The 19,238-nt window shown below is 45.3% G+C and overlaps 1 protein-coding gene across 1 annotated transcript in view; it reads left to right on the top strand.

Moving 5' to 3' along the window:
• Positions 1-7,216, top strand: part of LOC128302070 (protein apterous-like) — a 57,267-nt gene extending 50,051 nt beyond the window's left edge. The window contains exons 7-8 of the mRNA XM_053038791.1: positions 6,607-6,803; positions 7,023-7,216. Of these exons, the coding sequence (XP_052894751.1) occupies positions 6,607-6,803; positions 7,023-7,193 (368 nt within the window). The 3' untranslated portion in view covers positions 7,194-7,216. The remainder of the gene's footprint in view (positions 1-6,606; positions 6,804-7,022) is intronic.
• Positions 7,217-19,238: the final 12,022 nt, after the last annotated feature.

Below are 19,238 nucleotides of genomic sequence, written 5' to 3' on the forward strand. Positions count from 1 at the left end.
GTTCGGTGAAAATTTATGATGCTACCCAGGGACCCGGCGACTTCCCCCTTTCTACCACCAAGCGTGCCCCCTCTTTCCCTCTCCCCTCATTCCCCTCTCTGGCCGACATCTTTCCCTGGAAGAGGAGTCGTCGGTGCAGCAGCTTTTTGCGGCAAGCGCCGGGGTGACAGAAATAAATAAATATTTAGTATGTAACGTTTGTGCGGAGTGATGAACGATGCTGATACGATGGTGTACGCGGCATCTGCCCGGCGTTGGGCGGGTTTTCGCGCAACTGTTTCGCACCGCTCTGGTCGGGCAGAAAAAGAAAGGAGCAACGACAACAGCAACGGGCAACCACAAGAAGTAGCGATCTCTGCGACCTGGCTGCGACCATGATGGCTATCGTTGTAATTGCTTCAGTGAGCTTTTAGCTACCGCTTCGATGGCGATGTGCCAGAAGGTCTGGAAAATGGGGGGGAAGGGAACTCGGCCAGGTTTATCCATTTGGCTTTTGCAGATATTGTTTTATGCTGTATCGCTTTTATTTCCAACTGCTCGCCGTATGCACGTACCGAGCATAGACTGTGACGCTGGCTTGACCTTTTCCGTTTGAATTCTTCGCCGTATCGTTTTATTGCTAGCATTTTTGTTTTGTTTTTGGTTTGAAGTCAGACTTGCTTCCCCGCATGCTTGGCATGGCAGCAAACGGCCATCAAGGCAGATGGTGCGGCCGCGTGTGTGTTCGGTTTTTGAGTGACAGGTCATGTCGCGGAATGTTGTTACGTTTTGCGATCCGCAAACCAAAAAAAAAAACAAACTAACTGCTAAACCAGAAGGGGTTTCAGAATGAAAAATGAAAGGATTTTTTTCTTACTCCGCACTGCAACAAGCAAGACATGGCTGCTTGAGCATATTTCGCGGGGTTGATTAATATGCCATGATTAACTTGATAGTAAACATGATGTAAATATTCATGATTTATAAGAAAATTCAAAACACAATGTAACAGCCATATGTGACTCTAAATGTTTTTCCTTGGGCGAACCTAGTGCGAGAATTTTGAGCCTATGGTTCTTGGGATTCGTGGAGATTTTTTTTTTTTAATTCCGAAAAAGGTTTTATTCAAACCCTCAGCGGCAGTTGCGAGTGCTCATGATGTGCCATTTACAAACGAGATCCATTTAAGACACGCGATTCGGTGATCGACTTCCAAATGTGCTCATTTCGTCCCAATCGTACAGGAATTTCTAGCATTTCGATCTCAGTTTCTCTGGAAGCTGGCGTGCTGCTGGTGCAGACACTCGGTAGCTTAATTGGGCGTGATTTGATGAGACTAAATAGTCTCATCCCCTTAGACCTAAAAGGTGGTAAGCTTCCGGGCACTTCAGCGAATTGGACCATCATCAGCCGAGAGTTACGATCTCTTTAAGATCTCTTAAGATCCGAAAGCGGTTCCCAACCGGAAATGGCTTCCGTGTTGCTTTGCATGTTCTGGTGCCTTTTCTCGGAAATTGGACGATCGAAAGTTCTTTCCTGCTATCACAGGCTCGGAATCATGAAACATCCGACTGTCCTAAAATGTTTGTGATGACTATTAGAGAGACATCATCACGGGACACGGGGATAGACCGTTTGCTACCGGGCCAGAAGGTGGGAAAAGGAAAACAGGAAAAAAATAGCCCTGGGGGAGCGTTTAGGCAGCTTCCAGGAATACCCGGCGGCCGAATTACCCGGACCAGTGTGTCTGTCGGCGGGATCGCTTATCTCTATTAGCACTCACCCGAAATGGATGAAAAATAGACAAATGCGAGCTGCACGCCTTCTGCGAGCCGACCGGTTGGAAGGGTTCCGGCCGTGCAGCAAGGCCGCCAGGGTCTTGTCTCGAGGTCGCACCTCTTTCTTTAGTGCTCTTCCACGACGATGCTCGCTGACTTCTTTTGCCCGGGTTCACGATTATATTGCCGTACCGGTAAAGGGCGCGGGATGTTGGCGGGAGTTTTGTTGTTTTCTCGTGCGATCATTCTTTCATCGGCCCAGAAGGCCGTAAAGAAGTCGAAAAGTTAATAAACATATCATAAAGAGAGAGAGAGAGATTGTAAAAGGTCGTAGGTTCAATAAAAAGCCGTGGCATGCTTGCCACGCTGCCTCCTCGAAGCCCACGGGTCGTACCCAGCGGGTCACTATGTCTCAGGGTGTACGCTGGAAAGATACACCGGTCATGGGAGAACGTCGCGGCTAGCACGGGTTATAGAATGTGCTATCAACCGGTTCGAAAGGACCCGATCGGGTTCATAGAGAAGATTCTTATCGGACGCGCTTTCCGTCGGTTTCGAAGCTCACACACTCGCCCCAAAAGATCAGCAGGACACAGATGTGACGATGCGCAGGGGTTTTTTCTTTTGTCATCTGGTTGGCCAGTTCATTTTTTTGTTTTACTTTTCTGGATTGGATTACTTTGGGTTAATTTATGATCGCGACAGTTGCTTTCCCAGCATTCTGACCTGATTTCGTAAAACGTAACGTTTGTTACGTTTTATGTTGGTTGTTTTTTGTCTTTATGCTGTAACCGCTCGGGATATTGAGCTGTAACGTGATCCTCCATACTGTTGTTGTAGCACCAGAGGAGGAAAAAACGCAGCTCCAGAATAGATTAATTTATCGCTTTATGATTTGGGAAGCAATATTTACGAACAGAAAGCTTATCGGGCTGCTCACAGCTCGCATCATAAGCGGCAGACGTTCCGAGAAACAAAAAAATCGTTCTTCGCTTTTAAATCACTCATTTTACTGGGTTTCCAGTTAAAAAATGCATCGTTTTGAATCCATACTTGATCGGCAAATCGTGATTGTTCATACCTTTTGAAAATGTTTAATCAAAAACGCTGTAATAAAACCAGCTACATAAAGCATGGGCATGTTCGAGCACGTGAAGAAGAATCTGCAAAACGGAACTCGTAGGAATGTTTTATTATTTGTACGAACTTTACGATCCCTTTATGATCTCCGCAGCCCTATTGGCGGGCTGGCGTTAAACATGTTAATAACAACCTTCAACACCGTCCATCCCTCGTATGAGATCGATTCTTCGGTCACTTCTTACAAGACCGAAAGGATTGCGCGTTTCTATGCTGTTCTTGTAATTTCAAGGACTACAAAACCGACCGATGACGTTTCAGTCGCCTGGGCCAGACAGAACGGTTGATCGGCAGTCGGCCTGCGAACAGTCGAAAGGAAATGAAATCTGTTTGCCCATCGGCATCATTCGGCTGCTGGTTAGTCAGTTTTTATGTCAATGTTTGCACTGCCCACTGACCGATAGACTCGACTCCCTCGATGGCGGCGTCCGCACACAAAGGCACTGTGGCACCGTGGCTATTCTTTTGGGGCAGTGGAAATACATCCCAAGCAGCACAAAAAAGAGAAGAAAAGCAGTCAAACAATAAAAAGGAAATCAAACTCGCGAGGAAGTGCAGACAGTACCATTGTTTTTCGTAATGATTAACGACTGTCGTGCCCCTGGAAGCGGGGAACCCTTTTTGGTGGAGCGGGAGCATGACCGAGCGGGCAAACAAGGCACGATGCTGCGGGTGTGCAGTCTGTTTGATTTTGAGCAAAAGCGAGACCGGTACCCGGTGCGGTAAGATCCACTTGCGATGGGTGCATCGAATTGGTCGGGTAACCGTGTTACCCGGCTGGTCGTCTTGGTCGATTCACCGGACGAACCGGTTTTTCGATTGTTTAATCAGAGAGCTCCTCCTTCTCATTCCGTGGGCATTCTTGGATGCTTTTACAAGACGATGCCAGACATCTTCCGCAAGACGCAACGATTAGTTCGTTAAATGATCGGTTTTTACATTCGGGTGGAATATCTCAGTCAACTCTGTAATGTGTCCTTTTTTAAGCTTTAAAACAAAACGTTACTTTGTAGTTTAAATCCACCGAAAGGACACATTTTCTTCTATCCCGAAGGGACATTTATCCAATTCTCACCAGCAGCAGCGTTTAAGTCTTTTTTCCGCAGCAAACCGCTACAATTACGCACCTTTTTTCCGATTTACAAAAATCGTGAACGCAATTTTCTGTACCACCTTAAAATGATCATCCCTTCGGGCTCTTACGCAGAATCAGTGGCCAACTGTTAACCAAATTTGAGAAGGCTTAAGCTCAAGAAAAAAAAGTTAACCAAAAAAAAAACAGAAGCTTAAGCCGTCGACTTTAACGCCCTCCGGTGGGTAGCTGTTTGGCTGTTTTCCTGTTTCCTGTGGCTGTCCGTTATTGTTTTTTTTTCTTTTCTTCTTCCTCTTCTGCTTCGTTTATGTGTTCTCCTCCCCCGAGGTTTATTCTCCGATTTCTTTGATTTGACAACTTCAGGCGCCTGAAGGTCCATGGTCGATGGCCAAAAGGGAGCCGAAACCGTACCATACGTTCGGTAACTTCATCGAGCGAGCCAAAGCGAGACAACGAAACCTGCTAAAAGATGAACAAATGAAAAGAAAAGTATATGAAAGAAGCCTGAAGGCATCAAGAACACAACGCTTAACTAATATTAAGCAAAGAAGGCCCTCCAAACATTTCGAACCAAAAAAAAAAAAACCCCTATATCAAAAGTGTACAAGAACGAACCGACGAGGAAAACAGTATCATTGTCCGGTGCGTCCGACTGGACCTTTGGAACCCGGTTATTATTTGGCTGTCGGTACCGCTTGCGGGTGTACACCGTTCCGGGCTCCCTTTTCCCTACGATCGTTTATGTTGGCTCCTGGCCGACCCATCCAGCTTCCATGCACGGCGCGTATCGGCTACCGGTTAACGTGTTGCGGTCTGCCTTCAAGTGAGAAGAAATCATACACACCACGTTGCGTTGCGGTAGCATAATTCTAATAGTCCGATCGGATAGATCATGCGCTTGCAGGCGGCTTTGTAGTGATCCGTTGTATTTTTCTTTTCTGTTCGCCTTGTAGTGGCTCACGAAACCCCAACGTCAAAGGGGGTGGTACCGTCTCCCGTCTCCTCGAGCAGGTCTGTAATTTGTCTGGGTCTGATGGTACTTTGAAGGTACGGTTACGTATCGATCGCTGGTCAATAGTGGCCCAAGCAGCACGGCCCTATGGTCTATGATTTTTTTTTTCATGAACATTATTATGTAGAGCGGGTTTTGTATATGCGGACCCTTTGTTCTCCAGCGCGGCTACTGGAAGTTGGAGCCCGAGTTCCGATCAGCATCGCACCCACCCACCTATCGGGGAGGTTGATCTGGCCGACCTTAAGCTTGATAGGAAGCTGGGGATTTGCGTAACATCAGGTAGCCGGTCGGGCTACCGGTCAGAGGTCGAGTTCAGACAAGAGCAGATCAACCCAGTTTAAAGAGCAAGACAGGAGCAATCTACAACACAAAAAAAAACAACCCAAGCGGTCAGTTAAAGGAATCTTAACTGGAAATGGGAGTAACGAAAAAAAACCCAACCGAACCTTCAACAGTTTCCGTGGGAACAGTTTCCTAGAATTACGTCCAATTCCACCGCTGGGTGGGAAGATGGAGCACCTTTTATGACACAAAGTTGTAAACATTTGGTACCTGTTTAGTGTACGGGGCTCATCGTACATTACATTTCGTACATTGAAGACTTCAGCTCAAAGTCAGTGTTTCACCTGTTGATTGTGTTTTTAAAGCGTTGCCTAAAACTGAAGAGTTCCTAAGGTATAGCAAGTTTTGCGTCACTAGCGTTCATGTTTTTGGGGCCTGTGGTAGTTGAAGATTTTGACGACGTTCAGGATTGAGACTTTCCCTATTCGTTTGTTTGCGTTACCTAGAAACATCTCTAGCAGAGATCTTCCTAAACTTGAGTTACCATGTTTTTCCAACTCTACCGTACATCGGCTGCATTGCTGTGTAGTAAAAATAGTTCCAACCTTACGTTCTCGTAACACTCTCGATGTCCCCGATAAAGACATATCGGGTTGTTTTACGATTATTATGTGTTCATGTGTGTGTACGTTGGACGTCTGCGGAGCTATTTCTGGTCCGGGCTGAAACGAGTTGCTTCCAACCTGCAGATCATGACCGGTGTGCGCTCGTCGACACAGCATCCCGAAACCGAGGTTACGATGTACAATTTCCTTCCCAACTGTAACAACGCCCGGCTGTAACCCAACGGTGAGCAAGAGAGAGGGTGCGCCGGTCAGCTTACGATTCGGTTTTATGGTGCTTGACCAGCTACAAAACTCACATTGAGTTCAGGGATAGTCACACCCGCTGATGGCACAAGTGGCCCTTAGACATACGGGGTCATGGTGGTTGAGGACGGCGAGCAACAAGAGAACTACGACACTAAAACCCAGGCCTTTACATCTACCGACACACAATGAACAAGTAGCCACCAGACGGGGTAGCCAGAGGGACCGGGTGGATCGGGGCTTTTCTTCTCCTTCTCGGCCACGAGAAACAAAAACAAAATCCGCAACAGCAATTCACTGCTGGCTCTGGGTGCTCTGGGAGTGAGTTAGCAATAAAGCTAGTCTAGCAAATATCGCTGTGAACGGTGGTCCGGGGCTAATCCAATCGTGATGCTGTTTTTGTGTTGCCCATTTTCTTTAATCTCCCTCCCCGTTTCGCTCGTTTTGCAGACCTGAACACCGAGTATTTGGATCTGGGATTTAGCCGGGGTCTTGGGTCATCGTCGCGGGCCAAACGGATGCGGACGTCCTTCAAGCATCATCAGCTCCGTACGATGAAGTCCTACTTCGCCATCAACCACAATCCGGACGCGAAGGATCTGAAGCAGCTGTCACAGAAGACGGGACTGCCGAAGCGTGTGCTACAGGTAAGCATCAGCATTAACTAATGTGTTTATACCGAATAGTTCAATATACTTTCGTTAGGCAACTTCATAGAAAATGGTTGAATATTTCAAAATTCGAAAGTCTTTTAAATATGCAATAAAATTTTGATCTCAGCAACCATTTTCCACCATCATTCACGATGAATTCTAATATCCAACCGTTTCCTCTCTATCCACCCCAAAACCCCGCCAATCCATCAGGTTTGGTTCCAGAACGCACGCGCAAAATGGCGCCGGATGATGATGAAGCAGGAAGGCAAAATCATCGATTCGGACAAGGGCGACGGTTCGCTCGATCTGGACGGTTACGTTTCGCATAGCCCCGGTTCCTACATTATGGGCGGCCCGGGTAGCCCATCGTCGCTCGACTAGCAACACTCACAGTCGAGAATGCAATGGCAAGTGCATCTTCGGCGCTGGATACGACGGTTGCTCGGCGGTACGGCACCCGCCAGCAATGGCCACAGTGAAGCGACCACACCGGTGCCAAGCTCCCAGTGAATTGTGGACGGATAGTGTACGGCTTTTATGTGTGCGTGTTGGTGAAAGTTCTGTGTGTGACAAGTGCAAAAGGTAGCAGCAACAACAACGAAAAAAAAACAAACATCCAATCATGCGCCTAAAATCAATGGAAAACTCATTTTTTGTCTGGTATGTGTGCGTGGTACAGCAGAAATCGGAACACCAAGCGACCATCCCCAAGTGAATGGTAACAAAAGCGACACGGGAAAAAAGCGAGCGAAGGAAATGTAAATCAAATCCTCCAAAAACAGGTTGTGCGTTCGTGGTCTCACCATTTTGCGGTGCCCGCCAGATCGTGCGTGTGCTACCGTGGCTGCACACGGTCATGTCGCGGGAACACAATGATGTTATTATATTCAAATTTTCCGTTTTTATTTTCCCGATCCCTCCTTCGCTTTTGGCGACCGATCATTCGATGCGTTGGGACGAGAAGCGGAACATTGGTGCATCGCAAATGTGAGGGGAGATCAGAGACAGTAAAACGAAACTTACCCGAACATGCAATGCAATGTACCGAAAGGGTAGGCATGTCGCCCGTTAGCTTCATAGCGGTGGTTGAATTCTTTCTCCACTTGCCCGAGTGCTCGAACATCATTTCCCCGGTACACCCGCTCGGTACACCTTTCAGCAGGGTCGTTTGTTGGGGTAAAGGCACTCCGGCATTCGGTGCCTTTGCTCGCCCATGGCTCAGTAGGCGGGTTCGAAATGATGGAAAAATCTCTCCGTACGAAACAAAAATCCGAGAGAAGAAACAAAAAAAGCCCATCATACAGGAAGCAATAGTGAGCAAAAATGTTGTAGCAGAAAAAATGTATAAAAACCGCACACAAAAAACGAACATAAACGCCCAGTAAAAAGTAAGGGGTTGAAGAGGAATAAAAAAGACGAAACAACTAAAAAATCAAATGAAACTCGTATGAAACTGTACAAAAAAAACAGCAAAAGCAGCAGCACAGTAAAAAAAAACACAACAAACAGTGCAACATACACGCTGAGATATGAGCAAAAGATAGAACAAGAGAAGAGCAAACACACACACGCACACAAAAGAAGAGAAAAAAAAGACAAGCGTACACATTTTATAAACCAGCGAATCCAAAACCGAATAGTTTACTGTTGGGGTATCGGTGGTAGGAAAAATTGCTTCAAGCTCGTAGCAAGAAAAAACTCAACCGTGTGGCGTGAGTGGAAAGCAACAAACGCAACGGAAAGAGTTAAAAGAAAACAAAAAGTGAATATAACAACAAAAAAATGGCGGCATAGTTGGGGGGCCCTGCTAGCTAAACATCACCGACAAACACACACACACACACGGTCAGGTCGGTGTGGAAGAGATTCTTAATAATAATGTATGCACATATGATTACCAGCCTTTTATATGTGTATGCATACTTGTGTATGATTTTCTCATGTTCATGATCAGTTCACAAAACGCGTCCGGTGCGTTCTTGTTGGCTGGGTTGTCCATGTCGCTTCAGGTTGATCTATCGCTTACTGACCAAGATCGACAGCTATTTTTTTGAACATGCTTTTTTTTTCTTAACTCTCCCAGAAGTTCCCAGTGCGTAGGATTGGTCCGCAAAGGATAATCTCACGAACGGTTGTGACGTTGCTCATTGATTTGAATCGGAGTTGATTGATCAATCTCCGGTAGCATTCGTCCGCCGTTCCGAGAATTTCATTCCAGGACTCATGAATTGCAAATTGACGGACCCATTGCGTTCGCTGGGTTGGGATCGGTTTGGGGTGGTGAAACCCGAACCCCGAACGGGAAAAGGATAACGCCAAACGCATTGGCGATTATCCCACAATGGTGATCCCAAGTCCGATGGCAATGTCGCTCCAGTGTAATAAATTCAACTTCAGTGTGTATGGTTGAACAAGACAATCGATTTTTGCCCACCGTTCGAAACCCTTATGCGTTTATGTTGTGTCGCTTTTCTTGTACAACTTCGCTGAACGGCATTGCTACCGCCCTCTTCGCTTGTTAAAGAAAATGGCCATTTTCTGGTGTTCTCATTTCCATTGAATGGAAGCATTAACTAAATGTATTCTTCGATCGATCAGCAAACATTCAAACGTGTCTCCTTCGTCTCCCTTTCAAAAGCCCTTTCCACACCACAAACGTTGTACAGGAGAAAAAAAAAGAAACACTTACCTGAAAGTTGCATAAGTTACAGCGAAACTTAAAGCCAAAATCCTAATTTACTTCCGGTGTTGCTTAACTTCCCCGTTTCGGAACGATGATGTCCCCGGCCCGACATGTAGTAACTGTCGTGTTGCAAGCTACGACAAACAAATTTAAAATTTATGAAGCAAATCAAGACCCTCCTTCCCGCTGCGATGGGCTCAACCCAAGCAAAGACGAAAAACCTCAAGAAAAAATATTGCTCTGTGACAGCAACAGGACAACAGATTCTGTACGCCCCAAAACAGTTAAGGGTAGTAGCTCATAATTTATCGTGGATGCTGTAGGAAAAGATGTTTGTTTTCCACCACCGTTCTCCGTCTGTATTACGGCCCTTTTCCTAAGCGGAGTATGAAGTTAGGATAATTATTGTGACGCTACCAGATGTGGCACAGTCAACTCACGGTAGCCCAAATTCAATGCTCAAACAGTTTCAGGAGGCGACAAAATGTCGGGACCGAGCACTAGAATTAAGTCTGCGGTAGTACGGTATCATTCACAGACAGACCCACACACACAATCCCCACTGTACAGCGCAGCTAGCGAGTAAATACTTAAGATTAGACATTAGAAATCTTTCTTCTGGTGTGTGAAGGAAACTAGAAGCATAGAGTGTTGTTTTCGGGAAAGCGCAAGACGCTTCGGACGCTTATCCTAAGGAATGGAAAATTCTTATTTATATCAATGCGAAGCTAGGGTGTACGATACAGCTCAACACAGGTACGTTTTAAGGAAGTGCTACTGGAAGGGAAAACAAGTTTAGCTAGTGATAACATTTTCGAAAACAAAAACTTCTGCCCATTGCCCCACGGATGGATGCGGAGGGTGAAAAACATGAATGTGACCGAAAATGGCGGCATATGCTCTACAGGCGAAGGATAAATAAAGAGAAAGAGAATTAAAAAAAAAAAACACACACACATTAAAATACTTGAGCTTTAATAACTGTTGGTTTTTCCTATTTATTACTTCCGAAACACGGTGCGACACACATCCGTCAGGTAAGGAGCACTCGAAGCACAAAAAAAACAAACCAAACGCACGCTGAAGTGGCAGGATCCGTCCTCACCGGGAGGTTATGTTTGTCGCACGTGTTTCCCATTCACGCCAACACACCAACCGCGGCTGGGACGGCGACTCCTGTACGATGGTGAGCTCATTATTTCACCTCGCACGTGTCGCACCTAGCGTCCATCTCGCGCCGTGCCATCAAAGGATGCTTGGAAGAAAAATCCTCTCCCGATGTTGCGCGGCACTGCAACCTCGTGGGGGAAAGAAAACAGTGTGTGGGTAGAGGATTCGGGACTCTCTACCTCTATCACGAAGGGTGACAAAAAGGTGGTGGCGATTACGTGGTCTCAGGAAAGGCAACGTGGACACGTGCAGGATCAAACGGGACGGTATGCTCCAATACGTAAGGTGGCACAACGTCCATTCGGTGGCAATCCGGTGGGTGTGCATTAATACGATTTTAATCAGAAATAATTGAATGCTTCCTGTAGTGCGCGGGAAAGCTGATGCTGAGTGAAGCTGTTACTGCACAGTTTTAGTTTAACGTCTTAATTATTACTCCATGATATTTTTTTACAGGGTAAATAAACTAGCTCGAATTGAAACGGCCAAATTGGTGCAATCTCGTAATCTTTTCAAGTTGAAAGGAAATATGTAAAGATAGATCTTCAATCTATACCACTGTTTTTAACATGTTTAAAATTAATTTAAATTTGTGAAAAATTTACTGAAAAACATCTGAAGCTGTAAAGTATCCCCGATTCGCATGATTCCGTTTGCCGGGAAGTAATTCGTTTGGCCAACAGACATCGGGTAAGTACGGTAGCCAGTGATGTCTGTTTTGCCTAAATGGCGGCCTCTCTTTGGAGGCCCTCAGTTGTAACGTCTCATACCATCCTTCCAGACACCGAAAGAAATCACTCACTGAAGTACGTAGAGCTGCAGTTGCGAGCAGTTAAAAGTATAGTGCAATAAAGCAACAAAAAAAGCAACGAAATGATTTGTTGGAGAAAAATCAAACCCGTGTAAAAAAAGACGAAATCTTCCTTGTATTTTTTCACCCGCTTACCTTTTTTTGCCGTATAAACTTTCGTATTCTTCAGAGAGTCATGATTTTTTTTCTCTCCTACCCTTACTCCATTCGGCCCAGTTAATATTGGTCAAAATATAGCGCTTTCTAATTATAAGCCTCTAGACCAGAAGGGATCCGAAGGAAACATAATGAAAGAAAACTTCAAGTGTACGAGCAGACGAAGGTCCACCGAAGGTCCTAGAATGTTGGGCAAAATTTGGTGAAAAAAGTGGAATAAAAAAAAAACTGTAAAAGCTTGCAGAAAGAACCAGCACGTAACCCCAGACAAAGACATTTCGAACATTCGAAAAACTGAAATTGGAACTTTTGTAACGCTGTGCAAACGCACATCGCAGTCGGCATTGATTTGTGTGCAAAAAGCGAGACGGTGCGAGAGTAAAGAACGCAAAAAAAAGTCGTGCACCTTCTTTGATTGCGCAAAAAAATAGGGATCGAGTTCCGTAACGTTGGGGTGCCGGAAGATGGCACACCCGGAGGCCAAAGAAAAGATGCCTCAAATTACAGTAATTACCACACGAGGTGGACGAGGAAGATGCTCCGTTTTTTTTCGCTCTCTCTCTCTCTCTTTCCCTTCCAAATGACCAAAGGCAAGTGATCATGCCCAAGTGTGTTGGCGGTGGCAACTTGCGGTAGCTATGAATGTCGAGTGGAGACACGCAAATGATCATAATTTCCACCTAATAATATAGAATTGTCAAGCTACTGAAATTGTGCCCGACTCTGAACGCTCGGCAGACGGTTGGAATCGATCGGTTGTTCGAAAATCGATCGTTACGGTGTAATGTGTTCCCCCTGTGTTCCGCAAATCAACAAAAGCAAAATGAAGAACGGCAATGACTTTTTCTCTGCGGAAAACGGAATGACATTTGTGCTGCTGTCTGGTGTGCTAGGGCCCTGGAGGGTGGAGTGTCCGGTTTGGTTTGTGTTTTTTTTTTTGTTTATCTCCTGAAGGTGAGATGAACGTCTCCAAAGCTTTCCTGTGCTCGATTTCAAGGAAATCTCAGATAAACGGTTATCAGTCGTTTGCCGTTTCATTGAGTAATATATAGGGGTTTGCAGCCGGAGTGCACCCCTGTGAGTCCCTGAGGATGCGCTGGACGTTATGATTATTTGAATGACTGGCATTTTCATGTCCTTGTACCGGTTTGGTGATCGGTTCGGGAGGATCGTTGGTTGATGATAGGTGTATATATTTAGGCATGCGTGCGTGCAGCAGCTTTTGTAGGACTGTTTCAGAATGAGGTTCAGGAATGATTAATCGCTCTTAGAGGGGTTTTTGTGCCTAAAAAAACGAACATCGTATTCAGTGTATTGTGGAAGTAATGAAAGAACATTCAATTGAGAGTTGGTCAAATCGTTTGACACGAAGCACAAGTTTTGCAACAACAGCTGATCAGTAAGTTGTCGTAAAATCAATTTCTCTGCCATGTTGACACAAGGTTGATCACTTTTAAATTGACAAGGTTAATGATGCCTTGCGTTGTCTATTTCTTTGCCTCAGGATGTGATGGTTCCCGCTGAGATCCTGTATGAATATTGTCCATTAAAAGAGAGAAATTATTATTGAATTACGCAAAAAATTGACAGCATTGAATAGCTCATTAACTAGATAAAGATTGTAGATTTATTAAGCAACTCATTCGAAGAACCATTCGGTCTAAAATTTCTAGAAAACAAGCATTAGGCTCAACAAAAAACATCACTAAAAGAATAATGTGCTACATGTATCTTCGGCAAAACAGATTAACCAACATCCTAACAAAAAGGGTTTTTTTTCTGGAATAGGTACACAGAAATGGTGGTCCTGGTGTAATAAATTAGAAATACTACACGCCATCGGACGCCACAATTGCTCGCCATCTTTCATTTCTCCCGGTCGGTTTAAAGCAGGCAAGTGCACGCGAAAGAAGCCTGCCGGGGAAATCTCTTTGCACGATCACACGAATACGATGCGTAACGAAGTTTGATTTAGGTTTTGGGCGCTGCCCTGCCTGCTAGAAGACGTGTCAAACGGCACTTGTTTGGTGGTTTAGAACGAAATTAGAAAATGGATAAGAAACAGTCAAACATAAAAGGGACAGTTTTGCATTCCGGTTCGGTTCGCAGGGGCCTTCAAGTCTGCCTCTGTTGAATAATGGTCCAACAGATCGAATTTCCACCTTTTCCCAAAAGGTTTCCTATGCACATTGCACACCACGGTCAAAGGCGTTTCCCTCTGGCGGTATTTAGCGCTTTGGTTACCAGCAAGATATATCGCCCCGGACACCGGACACCGGATCGAACTGCAAAGTGCGGCGAAATGGTAACGAGACGCCCTCGGAGGCGCCTAGAGGACGCGATCTGGGAACCCGTTGTAGACCCGTTGTTCATCGATCGCCTTCAAAATTTTCCTCCTCCCGCTGCATTCTTGTCTGCGAGCGGAATAGCTCTTGCGCGATTTGCGCCCCAGGGCATTCCGAGTCCGAACTCAGGAAAGGGTACACAACAACCACCACAGTGGCATATAATCATATACCGATGCTCGATTCGAATGATCTACCACCAATCGATCCGTGGGCTTGGTTTCGGTGGCGTTCAGACGGTCATGTTTTGTTTGCGCATGGGAGGAAGAATCTTCGATCGATCGCGAGATGTTGGCCCCCGTAGAAGGAAACGGAACATCGGGCTGCAATCGTGCGTTGAAGCGTCGCGAGGGTGTAATAAAATTTATACCGAGTACCGAGCGGTACGATTGAAATGGGTAGTATTCGAACATTTTATGGCCACCATTTCGGAGTCAACAGGTATAGCCGAATTGTTGCCGATGCCGTGTCTGCGATTTGCGTACCGACCAAGGCCCGCGAATCATCTTCAACCGGTTCGAGGGGGGGGCCGGTGGCAGCTAGGCAGACTGGGACGGCGGGAGAAGCTTCCTTTTGTGAGATGCCAGGCAGCGGCCGCAGTATCTATTCGGGGTCCAGGTTTTATGACATCCCGCGGTGGCTCTTGGGGAATCGTTCTCGGGATCGTAAACCCCCTGCCCGTCCCGAGCGCTAAGCCCGAAATGATCCTCGGTGGATTTGTAGCGAGCGAGTGGATAGATTTCAGAACCAATAAAATAAAAGTTTATCGTTTTCAGAATGATGGTGTTTAGATAAGTTGTCCACACGCGAAGGCTGTTCGTGGGAGGGGGGGCTGCGGTGATGCCGTGCGGAACACACAGCGATGTGGAGGAATTCGATACGTGCCGGACAGGTCGGTCGTGTTGCGATAGGGGAGTGCGATTTGGTCAGCTTCGTACGGTGTTGTGCCTTTCGTTGGCTGGAGCTTGTTGCTGCTGAAATGGCTTTCGGATGCAGCATAAAAACCGATATCTGATCCGCAGGCTTAAACCATTGACTTCCGCTTCTGATCGGACAGTGGTTGATCGGATCGGAAAAGATTTACAGCAACAAGCAGCCACGTAAAAGTGTGTTAGTGTCGATGAAAATGTTCACAATTGCTTAAAAATTAAACAAATCGTTTTAAGAATATTTTTACGAAAGTAACTAATGAAATTAATTAAGTAAACCTAACGACCACATAATTATGTTACCTACTGTACTGAGGTCGTACAATTGTGTCACATATTTAATATTTCGTGTTGATATTGCTTTACTTGATTTTAAACAAGTCAAACATCTTTAAGCACCATTTGACATCCGCATTACGTTCGTTACGCACTGGCCCTTAAATCATCAGCCTCTCCAACCGCCAGAGCATCATTCTCGTTCGGTACCATTCATTATCACGATCGGCATCTCTGGCTCACACGCCAAAGACTACTTCATCGTCAACAATTCGCCCATAAAATCCTTTCCCCCAGTGCGCTGTCGGCACTCTATTGTTGATTGCGGAAATTGAAAAGGACATTATCAACATCGACGATCAACCGTGTCCTATCATTAGCGGGTCCTTTCCCTTCTGACACGGTTTTGAAAATTCTACCCTCTAGAATGCGGAACAGTCAAGGGGACGTCGTGTGCGGAAAATCACAACATAAATTCACGCCCGATTGAAACCTTCGGTTCACCCACCAACAACGGCAGAGGGTGAACATGATGGAAGGCAGGGATATAAAATCCTTCCCTGCGCACCACACCGTGGTTCGTTTCGGGGCCCGGCGTGTACCGTGATTGTATGCTACCGATCGTTATCTCGCTAACTAGCCAAAATGACAAATAACAACAAGCCATTCGACGAAGGGACATCAATATGCAGTCCCCTCTCTCTGGAATCGAAGCGCTCGTGTCCTTTCTACCAGTAAAACATCAAAAAAGGGGAAAAGCGCAAAAAAAAAGAAACGAACACCGTATTATGTCAACCCAGACCAAGTAGTTGGAATTTCCCTAAATGATCCCCGGAAAAGTGCTGTCGACACATGTTTCCGTTTAGGTGCGTTCGCTAATTTTCGCCAAAACGCCCTCGCCGGGTGCAGTGTAATGAATTCACTGAACGTGTCACTGTTTCCTGGTATCGACCGTACCCGAGCTGTGAGGATGGGGCGATTGTGCGTGTTGAAAAGATTTACGACAAGGGTCTCACTCACTGTGGACCGCGGTGCCACCGGAAGTGGAATGGCTCAATTTGGTTCATTTGCTGCCGGGAGTGTGCCTGTGTGGCTGTGGTTTTGTACGATTTTTTTTCTTCTTGTGGGTGCGATAAAATAACGATTAAGGAGCGGACACAAGTTCGGTACCACTTTTCCGGACAATAAAAAATGAACTATAATAATGTTATTTTTTGGCCCATGGATTATTACGATTAACCGTGTTTTCCGGATGGCAAAATAATTTACCCACTGGTCATTGCTTGTGCGTTGTGTCGTAAATGGTATAAATATGATAATAATATTATTTGCCATCTTGTTAGGATAATGGTTTTGCGTAATGATCAATGGAGAATCGTATGTTTGAATTAGTTCTCGTGGGAATACATACACCACACTGATCACACGGACGATAATGGAAGAAATATGAGTTATTTTGTAGAAGACTGTTGTAAGTACATTATTTTAAGGTTGATGGGGAACCCTTAACACATGCTGGAGCAAAGAAAAAAGACTTAGCTTAACAATTGACTTGGAAAATCTCAAAAAAGGTGGAAAGATTCTATATTAACCTGGTATTAAATTAATTAGTATTAAAGATATTATATCAACCACATCAACTTGAAGAACATCAAGGATTAATAAAAAAATCATCCAATTTCATCTTAAATACATTATAAACAATGATGATAAGTTTTAGAAAAACATGATTTCTTCTTGCCAAATCAATTAATGAGACGCCAAAACGTCACAACAGTTTCAATTTTCAAAAATAATTTTTAACTGTGTTGATTTACAAATTTTAATATTTTTATACAAAGATATGTATTTATGGTGCATTTGTTTATTTAAAAAAAACTATTTAAAAAAAAAAACAATATACTCAACTTCTTCTCAATTTCAAGTTGTAGCATACTAACTCTTGTCAAAAAGTGACTTTCAACTTGGAATTGTTTGCTTTATGTTTGTTTGAGCAATTTATTTTCAGACACATTCCTTCAACTCAAACAACACCTTGAAATCTGACCTTGATGTTGTTCTACGACAATTCTCCACCCACTCAGATTTGCCTTAAGCTTTCCGTTGATTCCTGACTATTCACTGTCGATCGTTCACTTGTTTTCTAGACGGAGCAGAACGGTTTAGTGAAACTGAAGAAAAAGGCGAGGAAAACACACTCACGCATCCGTCCAATCATCCATTTCGTCTGGCATCCATCAATCCGTCGTTTGGTACAATTCATCGGCTTTCATTCATACAACCGAAACGATCACCGCATATTCATTCATTACTTGGCTTTGAAGATTATGACATGCAGTCGGTGTATGTGTGCTCGCCCGCTTTTTACGTTGAATACCCCGATAAACCGGTGCGATAGACCGTCCCGGCATCGGGCGAACATGACGGCCACGATCTTGCGTCCATGTACACCGTGAGTCTCCACGATGTATGTACGGCGGCAACCTGCGTGTGTTGTGCATGTAAATAGCATACCGCCTTGAGTCGCTGCGTCACTGTCGCATTGACCTGTTATTTCGAACCAACTGAGCCCCGGATGAAGCCATTCATCGTGCACATGTTCCGGCCACTTTTGGAAGCCGACTGTCGGTAGCGGCCGCGACCGTACCGACGTTGGCGTTGATGATCAAGCATAATTTTGCATCCAGAACACCGGGTGTACCCGCTCGACATTCTCTGCCGGAACGTCCGTTCGGTTGGCGTCCTTCTACAGCACCTTCCGAATGGCGGACAATGCGGGTGTTATTATGCCGCTAGGAAGCAAAAAGGTAGGAATGTTCATCTGCCCACAAACGCTACCCACAAAGAATGGTACTGCTGTATCATGGCCAGTCATGGCTAGTGGTCGGGAGCGGAACGAACCGATCCTATTTAGGCGTAATTCTCGCGTCCGGATCTTGACGCGGACATGCAGCATCTCATCGGTTCCCTCGCACAAACGTTAGAGGGGAGGAAAGATAAACATACCACGTCGTTGAATGGCGGCATGCCACATAGCGGACGGAATTTGCCACCGATTGTCAGCCCGGATCGGTGCACAAACGCAAATGTTTGCACAAGGACCTCGACGGTGAGGCCAGGCAACGCATGAAAAGCAGGAAATCGGAAGCGGAACGCGCGTTCCTTTAAATCCTTGCCCTCGCCCTCGATGACGACAACAATTCGATCGGCAGGCCGTCGACTCGGGTGGAACGTCGTTTGCCGATGCCACGTGGCCACCGACTCCTCATTAGTGGCGTGTTACATGATATGCCAATAGGGCGCATTACGTCCTGACGGTAAGTCGACCGGTCGGGATTTGCTTGTTATGTGGTGCGGTTCCGTGTGTCCCGCGGGACGGTATTCGGTGGAATGAGTGCAAGGAGCCGGAATTTCAGCCCGACGGATCGGTGTGCGCTTTGTTCGCTTCGTACCGCGTGCCGCTCGGTTGTAAGCCGATATAATCCGACTACGGGAGTGATTGGGTGAGGGTGGATACGGGTGGTTTAAAACTCGGTACGCCCCCGGGGTGTGCAGTAGGGTGGGGAAAATTTTCAAACGAAAGGAAAAACACGCGATAGCAAGCGCCCGAAGGAAAATTATGTTAGCGGGATCGATTTGCAAAGGAATTTTGCCCCATCGGTGGAGTCATCGGGGGGTTTTGTGTTAAAAAAAAAATCAAATATTTAAAGACGGGTAGAGAGAGCTTTAAATATTTAAAAAATGGAAAAGAATGAAGTTCTAGGGGCTTTAATAACTTTATCTTTGATTTTATGTTGAAAATATTGAAAATGTTACAAGTTACAATTGAAAAGGCTTCTACAATTTTAATGTCATGATCACGTCCTTCGTGATGTTAAATTTACTTTTAAAGTTAAAATTTCCATAATTGTTGGTAATAACCAATGACCATGAAATATATTAAAAAAAAACAGATATTTATGAGACTTTCTAAACTAGTAAAATAATATTTCAACTGTCTTAAATAGTTTTAACAATATTATTAATATGTGATTTACTAGTTTTGAAACGCTATAA

Source organism: Anopheles moucheti, chromosome 3 (assembly GCF_943734755.1).
Source record: "Anopheles moucheti chromosome 3, idAnoMoucSN_F20_07, whole genome shotgun sequence".
In the NCBI taxonomy this organism is placed as follows: domain Eukaryota; kingdom Metazoa; phylum Arthropoda; class Insecta; order Diptera; family Culicidae; genus Anopheles; species Anopheles moucheti.